Source organism: Lissotriton vulgaris, chromosome 10, assembly GCF_964263255.1.
Source record: "Lissotriton vulgaris chromosome 10, aLisVul1.2, whole genome shotgun sequence".
Classification (NCBI taxonomy): Eukaryota; Metazoa; Chordata; class Amphibia; order Caudata; family Salamandridae; genus Lissotriton; species Lissotriton vulgaris.
Genome location: NC_141698.1, coordinates 503,409,036 through 503,436,375, shown reverse-complemented (window position 1 = coordinate 503,436,375; position 27,340 = coordinate 503,409,036). Strand labels below are relative to the sequence as shown.

Here is a 27,340-nt window from a genome sequence, read left to right as displayed (position 1 = left end):
GGCTACCAACTTTTGCCTCAAAGATTTTGGTTTTAAAAAGCGGTGACTGTATTTGCGCACCAGCCGCAAGATGGCAATTGCAGCTATTTCAGATTTTCCTAGAGTAGATTGTATACGGGCTTTCCATTTATATGTTTTATCAATTGTTACCCCATGGTATTTAAATGATGCCATCTCTTCCAATCTAGCTTGGTTTATACAAAAAATTATACTTCTTTGCACTCTTAGTCCTAAAGAGTTTTTCACTATTGATTATTAAGTTATTTGATTTGCAATGGTTTTTCATGGCTGAAAGTTGAACTTGCAAACCTTCAGGGGTTTTTGCTTTCAAAATGGATTTTTCAGCATAGAGCAGGGCAGGGACCTGTAAGCTGTTTATTTTCGGGATGTCATCAGTGGCTTTTCAAGCTTCATGATATAAATCATTAGAGCAGGAGCAGGAGTGGAGCAGGAGTGGAGCCAAAAGACAGCCTTGCTCGACCCCTATGCTGGTATATGATTTTTGATGATGTATCCTGTTTGGCTGAGTCTCACCTGGGAAGATGTTCCAGTATACAAGAGCTGAATTAGTGATGAGCTGAAAATCAATATCTATAATGTTCAGATTATCCCAGAGACAGTTTCTTGAAACCAAATCAAAGGCAGATGAAACATCTAGGCATTTTTTGTGTTGTACTGAATTTGTGGATTATGTGCAGGAAGGTGAATATCTGGTTGATCGTTGTTAGTCCTACTCTAAAACCTTCTTGTATTGATGAGAGAATTTATTTTTCCCATTAATGACTCACTCATCCAGTGCTTTCAAAATGAATTCGGAAACATTTATACAGTCTGTGTTGATTAAACTTATTGGTCCATGAGATTTTGGATCATCTTTGTGTCACTTTTTGCGTTTGTCAGAGAGTTTCTACTTCTCTGTGTAGTGAACCCTGTAGACCCAGGTTACTTAATCGCAAAATGGGGTTTGATACATGTAAAAAGCCTTCTTATGAATTGGCCGATTTGCGAACACAAAATTGGTTGATACAGGTGGGCCCTAGTTCGCTAAGATTTGTGATGGTACAGAGTGGTTTTGTGCTTGTTCATGCACTCTAGATGGATGGCTTAAGTTGCTGCTGGTAGCAGCTTCTTGCTGCTTCCTTTTGTTTAACGTGGCCTTGCTTCGGTCTGACTCCCCATGTAACGCAGGTTCTGCCACCGGGCAAGAGAGGGGATACGTTGGCGTGACAAGAGTGGAACTGTTTCCCTTACTTGCTTCTCTTGGGAGTAGTTTTTCGACTTCAGATGCCGATAAGGACTTTTTTTATGAGCCTATATAATATCTCCCTCTGCATCAACCATTGATTGCCTTAGATGGTTATCTACCACCATTATAGGACCAGATCTCACCTTAATGACACCCTTGGTAGGTAATTTGAGATCTAAATGAGCCTTGTTTAAAACCCTGCAGTTTAGCATTTTGTCTCCTGCTCCTGGAAGTCCTTGTCCCGGGTGCCTTGGGCCAGTGACTGTATTGGGGATGCCTTCATTGGTGTGGTGACCTTTCTGAGCTTTTGGTTCGCACCACCCTGTGGCAGAAGCACACCCAGGCACTTACTTACCCTACCAGGTCCTCAATTTGCAGGGAACCACAAACGTTCAACAAGGATTCCAGAACACAAGCTCGCCCAGCCACTTTAGCTTCCACCCAAGTCAAAGGCAGTTCCTAGGATTGTAACAAAATCCGCCACTTATGCTGCTGCCTTGAAGTGGTTGAAGTGATATTGCTCCTATTTACTCCAATTGCTCTGATGATGCTCCTTTCCCTTATGTTTCTTTTTTTCTTCTCCTTAAGACTCCGGATCTAATCCTCTCCCTCCCGCCAATATACTCTAGGTCAGTGGAGATAAAGCGGTCAGGGGAGTGAGATGTGGTGGATACATATGTGGCCCCAGCAGTAGCAGTAATCTCCTGCGGGTTTCAGACCACTGTGTCCTTCTTGTGTAATAAAAGGAGAGGGAGGCGGGGAGGGTGATGAAGAGGCTTTACTGTGCTCAAAGCTGTACCCTTTGCTGGTACCTAGACTGACCTCTTCTGTGTGCTTCCCAGTCTCCGTCTCAAATCTGCTGCTGCTGCCTTATGCACTGGAGAGCTCAAGCCTACGACCTCCTACCTCTCGCACAGTCCCCTCTCAAAAGAGACCATAGGTCAGTGTATCGGTGCACCCACGGTTCAGCGACTCCCTGAAGTTTGGTGTGTGCTGGGCTGCTTTGAATCGCTGCTGTGCCTCCTTGGCTTGCTGCCACTGCCTCTGTTCCACTCCTGTCTCTCCCGCTCCTGCCCAGTTGAGCTTATTTTTATTTATTTTTATTTTTAACATTTATGCAGCGCGCTGTTACCCGAGGATGTCCTGGCGCTTAATGAAACTCCTAAATGTTCAGGCCAAAATAAGATTACTGTGTAAACAGCCAAGTTTTAATGACTCTCCTGAAAGCCATCAAATCTGTCATGTTCCTCAAGGCAAGGGGCAGGGCATTCTAGGCCTTTGCTGCCCTTAGCACAAAGCTCCTGCCCCCCCCACCGAGCTTTCTTTATGCGAGGGACTTAGACCAACCGCAGCCCAGATGACCGTAGTTGTCTGGGAGGGTTGTACCATTGAAAATACTCCTTCAGGCAGGCAGGCCCAAGACCTTGCAGGGCCTTAAAGACCTAACACAAGGCCTTAAAAGGGATCCGCTTTCGCACTGGCAACCAGTGTAATTTTGTGATTTTGGACGAGATGGAGGCATACTTTGGTATGCCCGTCAGAAGTCTAGCTGCCGCATTTTGCAACACCTGCATTTTATTGAGAAGCCCCTGTTGGGCATTCAAAAGCAGGCTGTTGCAGTAATAACTGTTTTTTTTACTGCTCTCTGGGAGGAAAGGGAGTATCTTCCGAATCGTTTTAAGTATAAAATATTCTGAAGATGCTACGGCGTTGACCTGGGGCCTGAAGGTAAGTTGATCATCTATTAAGACACCCAGGTTCTTCACCTTAGCGAGGGAGGGGTGCCCGTCCCCTCCGGCCACCAGTGGGGACTCCAGAAGTCCTCCTTTGAGCCAAACACAATGACTTCCGTTTTTGCTGTATTCAGTTTGAAGCGGTACAAAAGGGGGTGGTGATGTCTTCCCTGGACCGGAAACAAGCTTCCAAGGACCGGTTTCTGGCATTCCAGCCGTCTTCAGCCCGGCTTGCTTGAATCCAGTGGCAAAGTGAGCAAGGGTCTCACGTCTGAGCATACCCTGCCACACTTATGGCGGCCAAAAGCGATACAAAAGGGGGTGGTGATGGACGGAGCATCTGAATCAATCAAACACTCACACCCAGTCAAAAGATCTGGGTTTAATCCATCACCGTTCCTTAGCCCACTCTGCCACCCCAGTTCAGACATGGCTATATGCAAATCAGTCTGACCCTGTGCCTCATGGGAACAGTCCAGCCCGAACTGCCAAGCCATGTCTTCCCTGGACCGGAAACAAGCTTCCGAGGACCGGTTTCTGGCAATCCAGCCGTATTCAGCCCGGCTTGCTTGAATCCAGTGGCAAAGTGAGCAAGGGTCTCACGTCTGAGCATACCCTGCCACACTTATGGCAGCCAAAAGGGGGATGGTGATGGACGGAGCATCTGAATCAATCAAACACTCACACCCAGTCAAAAGATCTTTGTTTAATCCATCACCGTTCTTTAGCCCACTCTGCCATCCCAGTTCAGACTGGGTGTGAGTGTTTGATTGGTTCAGATGTGTGGCAGGGTATGCTCAGATGCGAGTCCCTTGCTCACTTTGCCACTGGATTCAAGCAAGCTGGGCTGAAGACGGCTGGAATGCCAGAAACCGGTTCTCGGAAGCTTGTTTCCGGTCTAGGGAAGGCATGGCTTGGCAGTTCGGGCTGGACTGTTCCCATGAGGCACAGGGTCAGACTGATTTGCATATAGCCATGTCTGAACTGCGGTGGCAGAGTGGGCTAAAGAACGGTGATGGATCAAACCCAGATCTTTTGACTGGGTGTGAGTGTTTGATTGATTCAGATGCTCCGTCCATCACCACCCCCTTTTGTACCGTATTCAGTTTGAGGCAATTATCAGCTATCCACCTACCCACTGCCAACATACATTCCTGAAATTGCATGGCTACTCCATCTTCCTTCCCAGGTAACAGAGACACCACAATTTGTGTGTAATCTGCATAGGAGCTTAAGCTTTGATTTGGGTTTAGGTGCCAGAGGGCGGGCGGTGACAGGAGCGTGACAGGAGCGGCAGTGGGCCAGTGCTGACAGAGACCGATGGGCATGTGCCGGCGACAGGAACTCAAGAAGTGGACGAGCTCCTGGTGTGTCCCTTCTGCCAGCCGGCTATGGGCGGTAAGCTGGTGCCCGCGGTGGCACGAGAAGGAGACCCCTGCGCATCCTCTCTGCAGCACGAGGTTTCCGCAGGACTTCCGGGGCAGGTGATGGTTCCCAGGAGTAGCTATGCTCCGACAATGTTCCGTAGCTCAGAGAATCTGCCACTTGCTAAAGATTCCTGTAGCTATTTTTTTAATGTAAATTTTCCATCGCATATTTTTTTGTGTGTGATGTGTATGTGTCATGTATTTGTAGGCACCAATACTTTTGCTTTGTTCCTTCATGGTGCCCAAGTTGTACATAACAATATACACATCTTCTCTTACCATGACACACTGACATTTGTCTCCACGTTTTGTGAGCTAAAGCATTGATCATTTGCTAGTCGCGTTATCTGTGAATAACATTTCCTACTTTTCTTTCTTTAGGAGTATTTTATTGAACAGCTGAGATCAGAAGGAATTGCTCATCTACCTCGGATTGTAACCAATGAAATTACAAGCGGTGAGAGATGCAATGTTTACATGCAAGGTGGTGTCTTGTTTGTCACAAGTCGAATCTTGGTGGTGGATTTCCTGACAGACCGAATACCTGCTAATCTCATCACTGGTAAGTTTGCACAAAATAATCTATGGAGTTTTTTTAACAGAACAAATAAAAATGTTCTAAAAAACTGCACTTGCCTACTAAAAGAGCATTTTATTATTGACCAGACTTTAAAAAGTTTTTAAAATAACAGTGACCACTGTCCCAATGACTGTTTATTATCTATATTTATATTTTTAGATTTTTAACCTTTTACTATGCAAATATTATCTTAATATTGTACATTTTCTGTAAAATGTGCTCCTAGTCCGTAATCCATGTATGTATATAATTAATCTTGAAATGTTGCTTTTTGACTGTATTATCGTGAAAGTTTGTGCCCGGGTACTAGCTAACAACTATGCCACACATGGAGCTTAGTATAACACGTTGTTAGACCTGGCACCTTGGCGTGGGTCTCCCTTACATTTTTGCTGTTGCCTCATGTGATTTTACTGGTGTTTAGATGCTTTCGGCACTATGTACTGCTGTCCAGTGCCACAGTGCAAGTGCTCCCTATTGTAAATTAAGGTATGAATTAGTGATTCCATGATTGGCTGGTTTGGTTTACCTTTCAGACCCTAGTACAGTACACCAGGTTGCCCAAGCCTTGCAAACCAAATGCTGCTGGTGGGCTTGCAGCACCGGTTGTGCCACCCACAGATACAGCCCATAATAGTGTGTCTAAGGCCTGCCATTGCAGAGCCTGTGTGCAGTCCGGTATTGCCACGTTGACTGAGGACGTGCACCCACTTGCCAGTCCCTAAACCTTCCCTTTTTTTCATATCAGACACCCCTGTGGTAGGCCCATGGGCAGGGTGCATTGTTAGTATAAGGTAGGACAAGCCCTGGTGTGTGTGTGTTATGTCCTAATATTGAATTACAGTCATTTTCGTTTTTTACTATTGCAAGGCTACCTGTTCTCCATAGACCAGAATGGGCAGTTAGATTATTACATTTTATAATCATAACTGACTCGGGGAACATGGTAGAAATTTGCGTTCAGTATGCCTGAACTCAGTGATAAAATACATCTTTTAGTGAAGTTGATTATAACCTTGTGTTTGAAAATACCACTTTATAGAAAGTAGGTATATTCTTGTCTAACTATCCAAGCCTGCCTCTGCTAGGTTGTGTATTCCTTGTCTGTAGTTTGAGTGACAGGGGCTGGGGGATTCCAGGAGACAGGGTGAGTCAGCCCTGTGGTGAATAGAGAGATCTGCATCTAGATGGGAGGGAGGAGTTGCACCTAGGATCTGAATAGGGCTTTCCCTTTCCTCCACAATGCTGGCTCCACCTCCTGTGGTGCCTCTGATGTCTCTGCCCTGCACTGTGAAAGGAAAGTAGGAGTCATGTCAATAGAGTGCTCCAGGACTGAAGCGAACTAGTTTGGACTAGGCAAAGGCTTCTCTGCCTTCAGAGAACAAAGAGAAACTGGGTATAAAAGAGGGGTCCCAAACCCCAGAGAATTGGATCACTTTTGGAGAACAAGAAGAAACCTTTGCTGAGGAGAGGAACCAGAAGAAACTGAGGAGAGACTATCCCTAAGCTGAAGTGCTGCTTGGGGGATTGGCCTGCAGTGGTTGCCTGACTGCCAAAGAAAGGACTTTATGGTAACTTTATTCAACTTATAAAGGATCTCCAAGGGCTTGAGAGAAGAGCTTGCCTCCTGCTGAAGACTCTGGGACAACAGACTTCATCCCCCAGCTCCCCAAGAGTTCTTTGGAAGTGCCTGCTGCTGTTTTGGGACTTCTGAGGGACTGCGTGTCGCAAGGAGCTGGAAGCGTTTCGCAACGAAGAAGAAGCGTGTCGCAGCCGCTGCCGTCGCATCGTGGATGTCGCCGCTGTAGCGGTCGCATTGCACCGCATCATGAGAAGTGTCTCACAACGAAGAAGAAGCGTGTCGCCGTCACAGCCGCTGCCGTCGCATCGTAGACTCCATATCAAGAAAAATGCCTCGCATCCACAGAGAAGCGTGCTGCCATCGGAGCCGCTGTTGTCTCATCACGGAACAAGGGTGTCGCGGCTGCAGCTGTCTCATCGAGAGGAAGCGTCTCGCATCGTTGGAGAAGAGTGTCGCCGCCAAAGCCGCTGTCGTCGCATCACGAAGCAAGGGTGTCACCGCTGCAGCTGACGCATCGAGTCGAGACTTCTCGCAACTTCGGAGAAGCGTGCTACATCTAGAGGAAAACAACGTCTTTATTTCTCTGCACCAAAATTTCATCGCATCATGGCATTGCTCGATGCATCGCCCCGGAAACGCAGTAAGGAATCAACACATCACCATCTTTGCAACACTTTCGTTGCCCTGTGTGTCGCATCTTAAGGTACATTATCTCAAAGTGTCGCATTTTATGATCTAAAGAGAACTAAGCCAATTCTACCATTTTAAGTACAGTATTGTGGATTTTTGTCGGTTGTGGTCTTGTGTTAAATCTATATAAAGAATACGTATTTTTAATACACAACTGTGTGGTGTCTATCTGTAGTGTTGTCACTGGATTACTGTATGTGTTCACAAATGCTTTACACACTGCCTCTGAGATAAGCCTGTCTGCTCGTGCCAAGCTACCAAGGGGATGAGCAGGGGTTATTTTAGGAGTGAACCCCCTTACCCTGACTAGAGGCAAGGGTCCCTATTTGTCACAAGTACCTACCTGTGCCAACTAGAGACCCCCAAATCTAACACACGTCTTTATTCTTCTGCATGTAACGGGAACTCAACATTCTAAACCTGCATTCACTTCACTATGCTCTAATGATTACGTCACAGTTCTACGGAGTCAGTCAGGAGGCACAAGGGTTCTGTCATTACAAAGTTAGACAACACTACATCTCCCACTCTGTGTATATATTTGTCTTTTTATTTTTATTAAACAATCATAGCTCTTCAGTAAGTTTTCGTGGAGCTTTGATCACACATCCTGACCGTGTCTTTGGAAACTGGGGAAAGGCAGTAGAAGTGTCCATGACAGGCATTGGTGATGTAGAAACGGCAGCTGCCAGGGGTCTTCACTTGTCCTTTCAGACCCAGTCTCTACATAGATATCAGCCTCTCAATAAGCCACATGTTGGAAATGTGAGGAATCTTACATAATGTACTTCCCAGGATGTTGTGTAGTCACCATGTGTCCTTTACTGATCGCAACATGAAATGGTTCAGCATCGAAAGGAGCATCAGACTTTCTTTTTCAATGCTGACGTACAAGCACTTGATCTCCTCTAGTGAACGTAACTTCTTTTGAATGTCGACACTTGTCTGCAAAGGCCTTCATTCTCCTCCTATGATCTAAGTCCTTCATGTGGGACTCTTCCTTATAGTTTGATCTTCTGTTGGTCCAGTGAGGTAACTTGGTCATCTTTGCTCTCCCGAACATCAAGGTTGCAGGGCTTTCACCTGTGGTCGAGTGAGGGCTCGAAAAGCTCAAATAGTTGAATTTAAGACAGTCTTATGGTTGAGCTATCTAGTACACCACACTGGACAGCTTTCTTAAGAGTACTCATGAAACATTTGACAAGGCCATTGCCCTGTGACCAAAGAGGTGTGCTCTTCTGATGCTTCACTTTAAGATGACTGAGAAAGTCTCTGAATTCCAGACTGTTGAAAGGTGAGCTGTTGCCAGACTTTATGATCACAGGAACACCCCAGGGCGCGAAAATGCAGTCTAACCTCTCAATTACATGTTCTTGATTGAAAGATGTGAGATCTTCTACCAATGGAAAGTGGGAGTATAAGTCAACAATCACCATCAGGTGATGTCCGTTGACATGAGGATCGAAGAAGTCAGTGTCAATTCTTTCCCATGCATGCGTTGGCAACTCTGGCATGTTTAAGGGGTTTCGATGACAGGCAGTTGCATAGATGACAGGCCTTTAATTCTTGTTCAACTCTCTCGTCGAGATGTGGAAACAAGTTTCGGAGAGCTCGTTTGTTGACAACAATTCCACATTGTCCTTCATGGGCCATTTCAATTATCTGTTGCCGCAGACTCTGGAATGACAATTATCAAACGTCTTAGAATAATACCTTCATGAGTAACGGACAGTTCATCTTTGACACTTTTAAACTTCTGATATTCTGTCTTTGGTAAGAGATTGAGGGTGCTGGTTCCAAGACTGATGTGTTGTAATGTCTTTCAGTTTCAGTATGTCATTATCTGGACTCGTGGCAGTGACAGTTTGTTCGAAATGGCAGTTGGGGTGCTTTATTTCACTATGAAATTATTTAGGCGTCCGCCATCTAGGAATGGATGCCAGGGCGTTGTAGAGGCACTCTCGAGAAGTAGTCTGCAGGGTTCTGATCTTTCCCTGGATGATGTATGATGGTGTACTTGTATTCTTGCAATCGCAGACCCCAACGTTCAATGCGAGGATGATCTGCCAAAGATAGTCAACAATGCTTGATGATCAGCCAAAAGGGTGAAAAATTTGCCATACAAAAATATGTGGAAATGTTCACAAGCCTACTCCACTGCTAAATTTCTTTCTAAAAGAGGTGAGTAAGCACGTTCAGTTTGGAGCAAACTTCGACTTGCATATGCCATAATACGTCTTTGAGCATTTGGGTGTCCCGGTGCTGTGCAAGGATGGCGCCTTATCTGACAGGGCTAGCATCAACAATAACCTCAGTATGAAGCTTTGGTTCAAAGTATGCCACATCAGTGGCATTCTCAGTAGCTTGTTTGATTTTCTTGAAGCTTTGCTTGCATTCATGTGACCAGAGAAAAGAAACATTCTTTTTCGTCAAGTCTTTTAATGGCGCACTGACAATGTCCAAATCTTGTATGTATCTGCAGCAGTAGCTGGCCATGCCAAGGAATGAACGCAAAATGAAAAAATCATGTGAGGGACTGTCAGTTGACAGCGTTTGTACTTTAGCTGGATCAGGTGTCATGCCCCTATCAGCAAAGATATGGCCAAAGAATTTTAACTTTCTCTTATGGAACTCACATTTCTCGGCATTCAAGTTAAACCAGCATCAGCGAGGAACTTACACACTTGCGTGAGAGCTTTGTCGTGCTCCTTGTGTGTAGATCCGAAAACCTATATCGTCATTATAATTGAAAGCATTTATGACTGGTTCTATGATACGTCATTTGATGACTTCTTGGAATAGCTCTGTAGCTGATGACCCACCAAAACTCCGTCTTTTGTAATGGAACAGACCCACATGTACAGAAAAGGTTGTAATGCACCTGCAATTCTCCTCGAGTTCCAACTGATGATATTCCTTATTCAGATGAAGGCGAGAGAATACCTTTGCACCATTCAATTGCGTTATAACGGCAATGCTAGACCTGGATGATCTCTTTCAGTGTCCTTGTTCACTTGTGCTTATACTCCCAGATGCGTACACTGTCCTTTTTGGGTGCTACAACTATGGGAGAAACCCATGGAGTTGGACCCGTGGAACGCTCAATTATTGTATTGTAATTGTATTTATATAGCTTTTACTACCCCTGGTGAGGCGTCAAAGTGCTTTTTCGGCGAGTAGCAGGCAACTCCGGAACCCATAAATGATTAGTGTTGAATTAGTATAGAGAAATATGAAGGCAATTTGTGTGGTGGATATGTTAGTCAGTTATTTGGATTGAGAAGGGTAGGGGAGGGATGGAAGAGGGGAAAAAAGGTTTGCATTTCTATAGCGCTTGTTACCCCTGATGGGGTGTTAATGCGCTTTTTTGGTCGAGTAGCACTCTCCTCCGGAACCCATGAAGTATTCGTGTCGAAATTTAGTATAGTGAAATATGAAAGTAATTTGAGTGGTGGGTATGTTATTCAGTTATTTGGATAGAGAAGGGTAGCAGTGGGAAAGAAGAGGGAAATAGGTTTGCATTTATACAGCGCTTGCTACCACTGATGGGGTGTTAAGCGCTTTTTTGCCGAGTAGCACGTTACTCCTGAACCCATAAAGGATTAGTGTTAAAAAGTTAGTATGGTGAAATATGAAAGTAATTTGAGTGGTGTATATGTTTTTCTGTTATTTTGATTGAGAAGGGTAGCGGAGGGCTAGAAGAGGGAAAAAGGTTTGCATTTATATAGTGCTTGCTACCCCTGATGAGGTGTTGAATCGCTTTTTCGTCGAGTAGCACGCTACTGTGGAACCCATTAAGGATTAGTGGTGAATTAGTAGAGTAAAATATGAAATTTGAGAAGTGGGCAAGTTAGTCTGTTATCTTGATTGAAAAGGATAGTGGAGGGACGGAAGAGTGAAGGATTTAGACTTTTTTTGTTTGTTTTGGTCATAGTAGTAGGAGACGACTTGGGATGAGTAAAAAGGGGTGTGGAGGGGAAGTGTCAGAGGGAAGAATTTAGAAAGGCTTGTTTTGGGGGATTGGTATAGTAAAAGAGGTGTTAGATGATGCAAAGAGGGGTAGAGTAGGGGACAGTTTAGAAAGGGTGATTTTGGGGATCATAGTAGTGGTAAGTGGTTTGGGATGAATGAGACAGTGGATGTAGAGCACAACTTTCCAAACTGTGTGGCGCGACACGTTACTGTTTTGCGCCCCATACGTAGGTGTGTCGCACGTGGGATATTTCCGCGGAAGTACATGGCGTAGGTGCACCTTGCACATTGAGGAGCGAGCGGAATGTTCATAAGAGGTCGATCGAGTGCCTCCGAGCAACTAAGTACCGCCATCCTAGTATCCAGGAATGTAATGAGAGAGGCCCATCTAGAGTAACCCTGGGCGTCACAAAGAGGCTCACCACGCGCGCAGTGCTCTCGCTCATGAAGGCGTCCAGGCGCTCTCCAGTCAGGCCCCCTCGAGATGTGCGTTGGGGCGCGTCTCGCGGCAGGCGGATCCGTTACTAATCTCTGGTTCTGCAGGCCCCTTGCGGCGACTTCCAAAGAGGAGGCGCAGCCCTTGCAATTAATATTAATATACTGATGCCGTTTTCTAAATGCGCACCTGTGGTCTCCGTTGTTTACGCGGTTAAGAATCCACATAGCATAAAATCCTTCCTAGGAAACATCTTCAGACCCTCCTGTTAATGGCTGCAACAGGGGAGAGGATGTGTCCTAATGGCTAGAGCGGCCGAGAATCCTGTGACAGAGAGCAAGGAGAATTGTAGTAGTTTGTTTTGCTTAACTTCTTTGGTCCGTGCACTCTGCACAGAAGTAGGTTTTCCTTCAAGCTGGAATAGTCATCGCCCGTTGGAAGTAGGAGCGACTCACCAAGGCGAGAAAAGCCCGCCTTTTACGAAGCAGGTATCTGCTTCTAATTTCCAGAAATCACGTACTTGGGCAACGTCTCGGTTGCTGGAACATGGCATCCGTACCATCGACTAGTTGCCTGATGGCTAATAATCAGTACCATAGAACTCGTCAGAATTCTGAATCCAGTAATTGTTCCAGCAGTTCATCCTCCATGTACTGCGACTCTGGACACCCAGGAGACCACGAAAAAGCCAGCCATGGGCTCCCAGAAAGGTTTGAGAAATGCTAGTGGCTGAAAAACTTTTTACACTGTGAACAAGTCCCTGCAACGTCTACCAGGATAGATATTTTTACAGAAAGTGCTCGCAGCTGACTTTGACTCAGAGCAAGATAGAGTGGCGTGGTGTGCCTCGATTGTACGAACAATTTCAGTTCCTCAATGTCTCGGGAACTTCCATGTGACTGCAGAAGAAAATATGTGTTGATTGCCCTTGATGGCAAAGGAAATGTAAGCAAAATTGCGCTGAAATGCTTTGGAGCAGGCAACAGTGCAGTACTCTAGTAATCCAGCTTTGAGATGCTTCAGCTTAATGTCTGATTTATACAATTTGACTGACTGAACATGTGGTGTTTTACATATAGGTCGACTGAAAGAATTCACGGACTAACTGTAGGCAAAGCAATCATACTTGCCCTCAAATTGAACTGTGATCTTATATCTTGCGTTTTGCATGTGGCCTCCTTCAGCAAAAATGCTCCTGCAAAAACTTCTGAGATTGTTTTCTTAAAAGTGGCTGAGGTTGTGTGTGTGTGTTTGGGGTTGTATGTATGTGGGGTTGTGCGTGTGTGGTTGTGTGTGTGTGGTGTTGTGTGGGGGGTTGTGTGTGTGGGGGGTTGTGTGTGTGTGTGTGGGGGGGGTTGTGTGGTTGTGGGGGGGTGTTGTGTGTGTGTGGATGTGTGTGGGGGGTTGTGTGTGTCTGGGGGGGTTGTGTGTTACACAGTTAGGGGCCTATTTACATGTCCCTTGTGCCGCCGGTGCATCAATTTAACCATGCAAACCACTCCCCTTAGGTTGTTCGGGCTCGCTCGCTTCTCTCGCTCGCGTTACAGTGTCCCTGAAAATGTTTTCACAAAAAGTTGTGTCACCAACATGAAAGGTTTGGAAAGCTGTGATGTAGAGGATATATTGATAGAGGTATAGAGTGAGAAATAGAGTAGTGCATTGCAAAGAGTAGTAGAAAGAAGTTTGAGATGTCAGAAAGTTGGGGTAGAAGATATATTGAGAGAGGTATAGGATGAGAAATAGGGTAGTGCATTGGATGTGCTGAATTTGAAGAAATTAATAAATATATAGATCCATAAGTACATGGAAAGTATATAGATGCATAAAGGAGGTAAGTATATGTAGATTAAAGATATTGATAGAGGTATAGGATGTGAAATTGGGTAGTGCATTGAATATGCTTTTTATTAGAAAAGTAATAAGTATATAGATCCAAATACATGGAAGGTATATAGATGCATGCATTAAGTAAGTATATGTAGATTAAAGATGCAATAGATAAACTCTAGTTTTCAAGTGTTGTACTTAAAATGTATTTTATTACTTTTTTAAACATAATTATTCTACATGTTTATACAAAGCAATACACAAAGATAGGTACAAATAAATGCTTATATAAAGAGGGATATGCTGTATATTTCTGTTTGCGTATGGTGCTTATGTGGGGAAGAGCCAATTTCTTGAGTAGTTTTCTGAAGATAAGGTGGTTGTCCGTGGATCTTGTGTTGGGGGGTAAAGAGTTCCACAGTTTAGTTGCTTGAACAGAGAAGGATGTGCCACCTATGGTTTATTCCTTGTAACTTGGGATTTTGAGGCAAGGTGCCACTCTAGAGTGGAGGTTTCTTTGTTTAATGTGTGTGGTGATTTTATTCCTGTATCGATTTGTAGGTGATACAAAGCAGCTTGAATGTGGATCTTCTTGCAACCGGTAACCAATGCAGGACTTTAAAGGCAGGTGAGATGTGGTCTTGAGGTTTGATATGTAAGAGTAGTCGGGCAACTGAGTTCTGAATCCGTTGTAGTCTTTTCATGGTCGTTAAAGGGGATCTGTGGTAGAGGCTATTGGCGTAATCGAGTTTTGACAGAACATGGGAGATGGTAGCTTTGACCTTGTGTGGAAATCCTAAATGGGGGAAGATTTGTCGCAGAGTTTTTATAGTGACGAAGCTTGATCTTGCTAGTTTGTCCACGTGGGCATTCATTGATAGCTTGGAGTCCATGGTCATTCCGAGGTTTCTTACTTCCTTCGATACTTTAGGTGGTGATCCCAGTTCATCAGGCCAGGCGGCAAGCGCGTCATAATATTTCCAATCTCCACATGTGAGTATTTCCATTTCGGAAGCATTCGATTTGAGATGGCTTCAAGTCATCCATTGATCCACGGCTCTGAGACAACTGAAAATTGGCACGTTTTTAATGTCTTTGGGGCATTCCAGTTGAAGGAGTATGTGTGTGTGTGTGTGTCATCTGCATACGCCATTTCTTTGAAAACATCGTGCCCATCCAAGATAAAATGGTTGACAATCAACTTAAGAATCTCCGAACAAAAAGTACCTATCAAGCTCCTTTGAGTCATAAAACCTTAGACTCCTTTGAAAATCTTGTCAAGAATGACATTGCAAAACTCAATTTAAAAAAACGATCCAAATCACAAAACCTGTCTAAAAGTGAGTTCAACACTTTGCGCAAACTAGCAAACAACTCTACCATTGTTTGCCAAAGAGCAGATAAAGGGGGCGCACTTGTCGTCATGGATTCAAGTTTTTATCTGGCACAGGTGGATGAACACGTAAAAGACAGTGACACATGCATTGCATTAGGCAATGATCCGACATCAAACTTTCAGGAACAACCCCACATGATATTATTGAAAGCCCATGAAGAAGGTATTATCACTGAAAAAAACAAAAAAATACTTGACACAAGAACACCCCAGGACACCTACCTTATATATGCTCCCAAAAATACACACAAACTTTACACATCCACCATTCCGACCAATCGTGACTACAAAAGGAAGCATACACGAGCCCATAGGGAAGTTCTTAGACATACATCTACAAGGATTAGTGACTAAGATGAACACCTACATCAAGGACACAACTGATTTTCTCAATCAAATCAAATCGATTCAACTTCCAGTTAACCAGGAAATTTGGCTGTGTACAATTGACATCAGATCCCTCTACACCTCCATCCCACACAACCTTGGGATAGAGGCAGTGGAGGAGACATTACTAACATCTGATTTAGACTTCAACTTTCAAGTATTTCTTATGGAACTACTGACATTCACTTTGTATCAAAGATATTTCAAATGGGAAGAGGAACACTACCTACAACTCACAGAGACCTCTATGGGCAATTGTGCCGCCCCGGTATACGCTAATACATTCATGAATGTTTTCGAAAACAAACACATCTTAAGCCGAGAAAGTTGGGTAAAGCATGCTCTCTTATTTTTCCGATACATAGGTAACATTTTTGTACTTTGGCAGGGTACTCATCAAGACCTAATATCAGCTTTGGACACCTCAACACCATCAATGAGCGAATCCAATTTACATATGAGGTAGACAAGACTTCCATCTCATATTTAGATGTACTCCTCACACGCAAAGGGAATAGGATCACCACCACCTTGTTTAAGAAAGCAACAGACTGGAATAACTTGCTTCACTATAGAAGCTTCCATCAACTTCCATTGAAAAAAAAACGTTCCACTTTCCCAAATATACAGAGTGAAAAGAATCGCATCAGACTCCAATGAATTACAAATTCAATCAGCGAACATGATCAGCCGATTTTAAGGAACGAGGTTATCCGAAACCCATACTCGAACAAGCACAACAGAAATGCATGCTCAAAACGATAGAAGAACTATTACAACCGTCAAGCAAAATTAAACAATCTAGGACAGTAGTTCTGTCAAAATACTCCACATTGAGCCAACCATACAAAAGAATCATCAGATCACATTGGCCTCTATTAGCAGGAGAACCAGATTTCAAAGGGCTTTTCACCAACACACCAATATTTGGTTATACAAGGAGTAAGAAGATCCAAGAACTTTTAAAGCTTTCTATAAATATTGACAAAGATGTTTATAAAGGGACAATCCCTTGCCTAAACTGTAGCAATTGCCACAATATCATCAAGAGCAACATGATCACACATCCCATGCGAGGTACACCAATCAAACCAAGGGTCACAGCCACATGTGACACAGCCAATGTTGTTGATCTTTTGAAATGCCCATGTGGGTTGGCATATGTTGGCAAAACCATCAGGAAAATAAAGATACGCATATCTGAACATAAAAGCAACATCAGAACAAACAATTTGAAATCAACAGTAGCACTGCACTTCAATGAATGAATTCATAACATATCACAATTGAAATTTACAATCCTCAAAGTCATTGAGAAATCAGCCGGAAGACACAATAATAGAACTCTGTTGCAGAGAGAGAACAATTGGATTTATTTACTTGATTCAATGAAACCCAACGGACTCAACAACCGTCTGGAATTCGCCTGCTACCTGTGAACTTTAATTATTCTGTTCGTTGTACAGCACTTAATTCAACACCTATGTCACACACACATTCACTCTTAACACAGATTAAACACCATTCATTTTTTCACTCATTCACATGTATGATACAACACCATGTTTCATATCTTTATTTTTACATTCGGTCACTTGATCTACGCAACTCAGCACTACAACGACCCCGATATAGAACTCACTGAACAACTTTTTAGGAGATGCACACCCAACATTTTAATTTTTTCATGTTATGACTTTGTTTGTCCAAAGTACATTTTTGACACAGTAGTCAATCGTCCCAACCCATCCGCACCTTGAAAGATGGCGCGGATCTGTGCTCCGAGGACATCCTGTCCTTTTTGCATTTTTTTCACACACATTTTCTATTATTATTTTTTCTTTACTCAGTTAGATCACGAATACTGTCTTAACACACACAAAACAAACAGTCCTTCAGGATCCGGTAGACATATGCGCATGCATTCCAGTAAATGTTGATGCTTCATTGCTATTGTTATATTTGCCAATGCTTTATGCCTTGTTAAGGTTCTATGCACCATTGAAAGATGGCGCTCATTTGAGGTATTGAAGTTATGTAGTCCATTGTTTATGTTGATTACTCATGCGAGATGCTTTATTCACCTCTGAACGCCACGAGCACCAACAAACATTCACCAGCGCATGTTACATCGACCAGTAGGTAAGGCCGGTAACCATTTCACAATTTTAATTCACCCGCGTCCGGCACGCGATCACCCTGTTCACAGCTATGTGTTATTAACGCACTTATCAGTCTCTCACCAAAGCCCTCTTCAATGTTAAGAGTTATCTCTTAGATTCACGTTTCTTATATTTTTTTTAAAAACCGAGCGTCGCTCACAATCACCATGTTTTATCTCTTGAGTCACTCTGCCTGCATCGAAACTTTGTCACTGTTCACCCATATCACGAGCGCATTCATTTCACCATAGGTTGTACCGTTCACTGAACACTGGCGAGATTCTTTGAATAATGCGATTCACTCGAAAATGCTGCCATGATTATTGCACTATAATCACAACAGTGCTTTATAAAGCATGCTGAACATCATATCATTCCGCTTGGTTATGCTATATTTATGCTTCAGGTCGAAGCAATAACCAGATTGTTTACCTAAGCTTTTTGAATTCATTTACACTGAGTGTGAACCCTCATTTAGTTATATTCTTTCATATGTTTTCCCCTGAAGAAGTGCACGTGTGTGCACGAAATGCATTGGGAATGCTATTTTAATATGTCCATTTTGGTTTACTGGGAATGTTACTTCAAAATGACCGTTATGGTTTACTAAGGATGAGTAAACTCAATTTGTTGGATTTACCTGCTTAAATGCATGATGAGAATAAATCTATGAACAAAGACTGAGCATTATTTTTTAATTCAACTTTTGTTTATAAAATTTATCGCACCTTGTGCGAAAGAAGTTGAGCCCAGAGGGTCGTCCCCTAAGTTTAGGTGACCCTTGACAGAGGATTACCGTATTACACTCCGAGGATCAGAGAGTGAGACCTCTGAGGCCCACTACAATTTTGCAACCACCATTTTCAAATTCAGCCTGTGCGAAGCAAATTATTCCTTAATCTGCATAGTTATAGCACGTGAGGGGAAATTGATTGATCAGTACTGGTAATGACTTCATGTAGATATTGTGTTTGAGTAAGGATTCAAGTTCTTTTTCAACAGCTTCCTGTAAGTGAAAGGCAATTTGTGTGCGTCTTTGGGCAGTAGGACGGATGTCCTCATTAATGTGTAATTGGACTTTCATAGTCTTGAGTTTTCCCAACCCATGAAACAACAAAGGGAATTGGCTTACTTTTTCGTGATGAGCATTCATGTTCTAGTTCATGGATAACAGACCCGTATTAGCAGCTGTGCTGAAGCTGAGTAAACAGGTGCTTGATGCCGTACCTTGAAGTGCATGAATGGGTGCTTGTACTTTAGTTTTCTTGTGTTTCATCATTGCTACAAATGAACCTTGACTTTTTAGTGGCGTCGATGTAGCCCACTTGTATACTTTTAGTTTTCGATGGCATTAGTCTGGTCAAGAGAGACAGTTCATTATATTTCTTATCCGGCATAATATTTATAGACGCACCACTATCGTCAATTATTGTTCAATACCTTTCACTATCTTTTAGTGCGATTTTCGGATATAGTTTGAATGATGGTGCTTTGTCATGTTGAGTTCTCTTGGACTGGTATTTTTCGTCACATACGGCCAGTCCAACATGCATATGTTTCTCTGAAGTAAACATCGACAAAGCACAACCATCATCTTCACTTTCACTTGACATTGATATGGACGAACTGTTAGACGTGATGTAGATGTCGATTGACTTTTTTTGGTGTCGATTTGCCTCAGCTGATGTGGTCACTGGTCCTTATGGGTGTGCTTGGAGCATTTTTTCTGGAACGTTTGGGGCAGTCATTTTGTCTTTGCGCTGGGACGCACTTACTTTTTCCTTCGCCTTACAAACCATTATGAAGTGGTTCTCCTTTCCACAGCCTTTGCAAATTTACCCAATGGTGGAACATTTCCCTTGTGTGAAAACGAAAATCCACACCAGAAGCACAACTTCTTTTTCTGTGGAGAATTCCCTCTGCATCCTTCGTCCTTGGGCTTTGGCATACTCTTTGTATTTCTCGACTGACTCGCTCTTGGCACCTCCGGCCCCCATGTCAGCAGCTTGTCAATCAGCACACTCTTCAGCTTTGCAGCCATGAGAACTTGCTCCAGACTAGGAGTTTCTCTCCGCTTTTGTTGTCTGAACAAATCTGATAAGCATCCCTCAATCACTCTGAGGCCTACAGCTTCCTCATCACTAAATATATTGACCTTAGTGTTTGGTGAGCGTATCCAGTCTCTCAACAAATTTTTCAATGGTCTTACTGGCTTTCTGTCGTTCTTTACTAACGGTGTACCATTCATAATCTACATTTGGCATTCAATTGAACTTGAAATTCAAGGCTGTTTTGTTTTGACTGTATGTAATTTCGTCTGCTCGCTGCATTTTCTTTGACTTCTTTAACACCTTCGCCAGCAAGACTCTTAAGGTACTTGATTATTTTCTTGTTATCTGCTTCCTCAATTGCATCAATAAAATCATCAAATGTCTCTATCCAGGCTGTGCACCTGTTTCCAATATTCAGGTTTTTAGCCGTATTGAATTGTGGTAGTTGTTTCAAGAAGGCAGCTGCATTGTAACCATTGGTGGATCTTACTGATATGGAGAGTAGAGTTCTTTCCGACGCTGCTGGGTGATCTTGTTTATGCAAACCATCTCTGAGGCCTCGCCACATATTGGCCTCTGGATCATCTTTGATAATGACCGGAAAAGTGACCCCTTTATAGTGTCTCCATTGGAAAAGCAAACTTTCATGATTTCGATGGCTGCTCTCGGCTTTCTGAACTTCAAATACCTTTTGAATTGTTCTGAGACCCACTTGACAGCTTTGGTGAGGTGTCGTTTCGGGTATTGACCACTCTGCATGCACAATCTCGAGTGCTCCCTCTGGGGACACACTCTCCAGCGCTGTGGCGTGATGACTCTTTAATTAGTACTGGTAAGCAGCTGACTGTTCCTTGTATCACTTTGCCTTCAAGTGTCTCTTTGTGCTGTTTGACATCTTGTAAATCTATGCCTCGCAGTCCTTCTGTTTGCAGTGTTATCTTGCAGTTTGCTGCTCTTTCAAAACCTGATTGCATCTGCCTCTTGCGTTAGCACTTTGTATGATGTACGGCGTTGAGTTCCGTAGTAGCGCAGTACCTCTCTTTGCGGCCTTCCCAGCAGGATCTCAGCCAACGATATTAAAACATCTTAGTAATGTTTTAGTTATCTTCAAATGCTCTACACGGACTGGGACTGTGCTTTGACTCCACATATACCAAACGTCGATTATGCATTTTATAGACGCACACATGGCATGCACAAGCAGTTTGCTAGACCATTGCAAACTCTAGGAAAGCATTGTCTATCTTCGTGTTACTTATCCCCTACCTCGTCACCAGTTGTAGCGTCCTCCCTAACCCTGGTACTCACCAATGACTACGCCACACACGAAGCTTAGTATTACACATGTTTATTGCAGAAGTAAAGCCCCTCCTCAAGAAACCCTCCTCAGACCTGATGGACCTGCAGAACTACCAACCCATCTCTCTCCTCGACTCCTCCCAATCCAGATTCCGCAGTAACCACAGCACCGAGACCGCCCTCCTTGCTGCCACGTACGACATCCGCACGCTCTTCAACCAAGGTCACACAGTTGCCCTCATCTTACTGGACTTCTTAGCAGCTTTTGACACCGTCTCCTACCGCACTCTCCCAGCCAGACTCCACAATGCCGGCATACAGGGAACCGCCCTTGACTGGATCCGCTCCTTCCTCGCCGGCAGAACCCAAAGGATCAGACTCCTGTCTTTCCTGTCCGAACCCACAGAAACCACCTGCGGAGTACCCCAAGCATCATCACTCAGTCCCATGCTCTTCAACATCTACATGGCCCCCCTCACTGCTATCGTCGGAAAGCATGGACTCGGCATAATATCTTATGCTGACGACACCTAGCTCATCCTCTCCTTCACGAAGGACCCGGAAACCACCAGACTCCGCTTCCAAGAAGGAATGAAATACGTTGCAGCTTGGATGAGCAGCAGCTGTCTGAAACTCAACTCGGGAGAAGCCCGTAGTCCTCATCCATGGACCCATCCCCTCAGCTTGGGACAATTCCTGGTGGCCCACTGCCCTCTGCAACCCCCACGGACCACGCCTGGAACCTCTGCATCACTCTCGACTCCTCCCTCACCATGACCCGACAGTTAAACGCCTTCCCCTCCACCTGCTTTAACATCTTCTGCATCCTTTGCATGACCTTCAAGTGAATTTCCCCCGAAGCCAGAAAGACCCTCACCCGCGCACTCATAACAAGCAGACTGGACTATGGAAATGCCCTCTAGGCTGAAATCAACAAATCCCTGTTACACAAACTCCAAACCATCCAGAACACCGCAGCCAGACTCGTCCTTCTGCATCCACAACATGAGCACATCACCCAACACCTGCAAGACCTCCACTGGCTCCCTGTCGAGGAGAGAGTAACCTTCAAGCTATTCACCCATGCCTACAAATCCCTCCACAACACTGAACCCAAATACCTCAACGAAAGTCTCCTTCCACGTACCCAAAAAAAAACCTCTGCTCCTCAGACCTTTCCCTAGCAGACACGCTGTGCATTCGCATTCGCATAACCAGAGCGGGTGTAAGAGCCTTCTCCTACTCCGCAGCCAAAGCCTGGAACGAGCTCCCACTCAACGTCAGACACTCCCCTACTCTGCACACTTTCAGGAAGAGCCTCAAGACCTGGCTTTTCGGATGACTTGGAGCTGCAGCCCCCCCTCTGCCCCCCCTAGTGCCTAGAGACCCTCACGGGTGAGTAGCGTGCTTTAAACACCTTGATTGATTTATTCTTCTGCCTGTAACCGCAAATTCAACATTCTAAACCTGCATTTACTTCACTACTCTAATGCTTACGTCACAGTTCTGCAGAGTCCATCAGGAGCCAAAAGGGTTCTATCATAACAGACTCACATGACACTACACTTTGTTGCAGGTCTTTGCAACTTCTTACGTAAGGTTGTGTGTTTTATATCCTTCACTCTATGGCAACTCTGTTACGTGGTATGAGTAATTCTAAACTGTAAGTTTTAAGCGTTTCTGTATCTTGTAGGCTTTGAGAGCTTAATAATTTTGTACTGCGATACTACTTTGCCAATTAAATCTGCTTGTTGTGTTAAATATTTTAAGCATCTTTCAGATCTCGTTTTACTGGCATAACAAATATGCAAAAGATTATTTAATGTGGGATATAAGGTTATTTTGGTTTCCAAGAAGAATCCATATAGCTTGCCACCCACTCAAAATTCCACTAGATGTCAGTATAATGCAAGAGCCGACAGGACGACCTTGAATTCTTTTTCAATAAGCGTGTTAGAAGTGACAAGTTTTTTTTACGTTTAATATAATCGATACGCGTAGAGATGGCCAGTAAAATGTACATGCTATTACATTCACTTGTGTTGCCGTTCAAATAACATTGAATCATTACTAGTAGCTAACGATAATACGCAATTATTTCTTGCAATGACACAGTAACATTGTCACGTTATTTGAAGGCTAACATGCCTTGGTAATCTGAGTCACCGAGCGCATGGTGTTTAATTCGTGGGCCACACGACCGATATATATGATAAATAATATAGGAAACATTATTACATAAATACGCGTGTTTATCTGTCGTATATTGAGGCCTTACATTACCTGAAACTTTTTCCCCCAGGAAAAAATATTTATAAATGCATACATAGAGAAGCTCTCTCTGTCATCCCTCTTCCTTAAATTGGTCTGTTGCAGATTCATTCACATTTTACTATGACCACCATAGCATACACCGTAGTGCACTGGGTCAACCCACTTCAGCCATTGGCCTCCATGCTGTGAGTGACAGTGTTTAACCAAGCACGCTGCATGCGTGAGAAAAGTAGTCCCCTTCAGTGATGGAAACTGGTTTCTAACAAAACATGAAAAAATAAAGCTATACATCAAGACTCCCAGCCTCTGGCCCCTGCATTGGGTTGTTTTACCTTCCAGGCACCCCAGGTGTGAGCCACTTTTTAACTGTCTAATGTAGTTATCAGGTGTGAATGGAGCTACTTAGTATTTCTCCATGTCATGCCGGGAGTGCCTGACTTGAAAGAGATGTTTTCCTCTCCTCCATGTTATGGCGCATGGCCTTTGGCAACACTGCGAGTGCCCTGAGGAGTTGAACCCCCCGCCTCTCAGCAGCTCATGGTCAGTGCCGGTCCTAGGCCTTCTGAGGCCCCGGGCGAAAGGGAAGATGTGAGGCCCCTCCAAGTGACATCACAGAAAGTGACTTCGCAGGACTTTTGATCTTAGTTATTTGGCATCAGTGAAGCAAACTAATGTGGATATCAGTAACATGGACAAAAGTAGAGGGAATGGAAAACAGGTGAGCAAATATCCATGAGTGTAACACTTGCCGTCTCCTTGAATGATTAGTTGGACATGCCCCCAAATTCCAAAGGAACCAGAGGGTCAAGAAAACAGCAGCAAGCGAGCGCCTGGAAGCTCTATCCTCTGCACGTCTCCGCTAGCGCTGATCCTGTTCCGACTTCTCTGGGTACACATTTCATTTGTTGGATGAATTAATGTCTGTGCGATAGATCTGAAGCACTTTCGGAGGTCCCAGCCTTAAATAAATCGCCTGCAATGTTTCTAGCGTGGCTTCTTCCAGCGGATTATTCCACTTTTCCTGCTCCATTCGGTGTCTCTGTCCCTTCTCTCAGCCTACATCTCTATATATTCTCCCTCCAGCTCCATCTCGTTTCCATTCATCTTCTGTCTGCTCGAGGTCCCCAATCTCATTCTTTCAATCTCTCTGTCCCAGTCACCCATGCTCCCCCACCATTTATTTGCTGTCCACCTCTCTCTCTCTCTCTCTGCCGATTTTTGTTTCTCTATCACTCTCTCTACGTCTGTCTCCGTCTCCACCCATTCGTCCACTTTCCAGGCCCCCTTTTTCCACGTTCCCATCTCTATCCTCCACATTGATACCGCCACCCATACCATCGCCAAATGTACCCACTCTCCAAACACCCTCTCAACTCTCCTGTCTCCTCTTCAACCTCTCGAATTCCCTCTCCCCATCACCACATTGTTTATACCCCACCTTTCTTTATCGAGGTCTCTTGATTCTTCTACTTTGTACTCGCCAAATCGACAATTGTGCCGTTTCCATCTCTTGCTATCCATTTGCTGTGAATTTCCGTTTCCACATCTCTTGTCCCTGCCTCATTCGTTTCGCTCTGAATTCCTCTCCCACTTTCTTCTTGCCTTTTCCTGCGCCGGTGCAATTTGCAGGTACCAGGACATGGTTATCTGCACTGCTTTCTGTGTACTGTGCGTTCAGAGCTGCAACCCCTCAGGGGCTGAGCAAATATTAGTACTTGTTGCAAATTTATTTAGGTGCTGCTGGTTTTTTTAGTGGATACGGTGACAGTCAGACTCTGCCCCTTGTGACCCCCACCCCTTTTATGCTTACCCCTATTTACGGTATCCCTGTGTACATTTTTTTTCTCCCACTTCCAGTACTGGTCTCTTTTTTTATTCTGAACACACGCGTTCTCTTTTACTCGCAGACACACACGTGACCTCTCAGACTCGACTGTCCACCTTTCCCCTCTGGCTCTGTTGTCCTGCCTCACACTTTAAATCTGCCAGTTAAACCCCTCTAAAAAATCTACTCTTCTATCCCGCCCACTTTCTCATCATTTCCTTTTGTCTTCCTCCACCTAAACTCGCCTATTTGTATTAGATACATAGCAAAAACAGTGCAAAATGATTATATACTGTTTTGGCAGCACTCCAAAGTTTCTATAATATGGCCCAAGCGGTCTGCTTATTAATTCTGGTCTCATTCTGACACACCCCTCTCTCATATTCTGCTTCCTTCCCTTTCTTATTGCTTTTCTCTTCCCCTCTCTCAACATCACTATTTTCCATCCATGTCTTATTCTCTCACTTTACCATTTGCCTTATTTAGTTTATACATCTTTTTCTCTGCCCTTCTCATCCCCCTACTTTCACCTCCATCAATAGCCTTTTAACATACATCTCACCTTCTCTCCTACTCTCTTTGTATCTTCCTTTATCCCGCTTCTTCTGTTGCAGCCTCCTGTACTATGCATTAGCACAATAAAGACATTTTCACAAAAACAAAAAATGATGGCCTGGGGAAAAGCGCTGCGCAGTGTGTGTTTCTCAGGGGGCCCGCAGCGGGCTCCGCAGCGGTCCCCCCCCTGAGAAACACACACACTCTCGATATTATTGGACGGACAGAAGAATGCACTGTGCTGTGCTCACTGCGCAGCGCTTTTCCCCAGGCCATCATCATTTATTATTCCCGCAACTGCGGGGCAGGCGGCGCCGGAGTGGCCCCCCTGAGCGCGAGGCCCTGGGCAGCTGCCCATACCGCCCATGGCTAGGACCGGCCCTGCTCATGGTGCTGGCACAGCAATGAGAAAAAGACTGCCGGAGAACCAGGATTCAGCTTGTATGTAAAGTCCCCAATCTCCTTTGGCATCTGTTCATCTAGCTTCCTATGGCACCAGTTCCCCTCTCCTTCATGGCACCCCTTTATCTGCCCTCCCCTTTGTCCGGTCACCCGTTATTTTTCTCCTCCTTCCCCGTTGGCATTCCTTGTGTTGCCCCTCCCGAAATGTACTCCAGCCCCTTTCCTCCTATGGCACCCGTTCTCCTGCCACATCATCTACTTACTCTCCCTCCCACCCCCAGGGAACTCTCTTCCATTGACCTGCTCTTTCCCTCTTAACACACATTATCTTTTCCCATTCACTGATTTTCTGTTTCCCCCACAAAAGCACCTGACCTACTTTGTGGATAGGTCCCCCACTCCCGCCGGATTAACCAATTGTCCATGTGAAATGCATAGAGCTCAAGGGAGATGTTGCCGTATTCTTCAGCTATTTTAAAGTAAGATTACTTTTTTTGCATTTGTCTATAGCGCGAATTCAACCCGAAGGTATCGAAGCGCTTTACATGAGCACCAATCACGTTACATAAGGACACATTTATTTTTGGTAGGCCCAGGGAGATTGAGTGACTTTGAGTCACAAGATTTTGAGCTGACGCCGAGACTCGAACCTGGTTCCCCAGGCCCAAAGTCGGCAGCTCTGGCTGTTAGGCCACATCGTCGTCGTCCCGTCCCCCCCCTCCCCCCGAGGCAGGGAAGTGAATCGAATGTGAGGATGGTGTTAGAAAGAGTGCAACTTTTTTAAATTAAAATCTGTGCTCTCTAGGGTTGTAGACATCCCCCTCCCCAGCGCTTTCCTGTTGTGAGGCGTTGTGCTACTTTGCTGGCTCTGCAACAAAAATAGGACGAATTTAGCTTTTATGTAGGCATACGCGTTGAAAAGACGTTTACGTGGTAAGTGCCTCGTTGTAAACGTTACGCGTAGTAATGCCTTCGTTGTTAATGATGTTTCCCACTGTATATGAGCATTAAACAAGATTTGGTATAACACAACGCTGGCTTCAGAAGTTTACATAAGGTTGGTGTCTACATCATTCCTGTGCATCGAATTGCTTATAGTCCTAATTTAATGCATTCAATTATATCATGCTGTCAACCGATAACTGTTGTAACAGTAAACAGAAAAAAGAAGTAACAAGAAAGAGGAAAAGTTCAGGGAAGAGGAGAGTGGGTGTGGGGTTCTTCCAGTGGAGGGATCCCAAGTTTGCCCTTCTAAATCTAAGGGCTAGGTAACGGGCTCCCTGCAGTGTTTCGCTGGTATGTCTCATGCGAGGTATCCGTGTACTGGATTGGTGGGGTGTCCTCGAATAATTTCAGAGCTCGAAGTTTAGGTGGAGTGAAGCATGTATATATGTTAATTTGGAAAAATTATCTATTAGAAGTTGCCATGTGCATGTACATTTAGGTTTAGTGTGTGTTATCTGGGACGTGAGGAGTTCCATTTCCATAGTGTGCCA

The 27,340-nt window shown here is 44.4% G+C and overlaps 1 protein-coding gene and 1 pseudogene across 1 annotated transcript in view; both read left to right on the top strand.

The window, feature by feature from the left end:
• ERCC4 (ERCC excision repair 4, endonuclease catalytic subunit) overlaps positions 1–27,340 on the top strand; it is a 269,908-nt gene that overhangs the window by 80,731 nt on the left and 161,837 nt on the right. The window contains exon 2 of the mRNA XM_086941358.1: positions 4,788–4,968. Coding sequence (XP_086797484.1) covers positions 4,788–4,968 — 181 coding nt within the window. The remainder of the gene's footprint in view (positions 1–4,787; positions 4,969–27,340) is intronic.
• LOC147685458 (pancreatic progenitor cell differentiation and proliferation factor-like protein pseudogene) lies at positions 12,141–12,476 on the top strand (annotated as a pseudogene).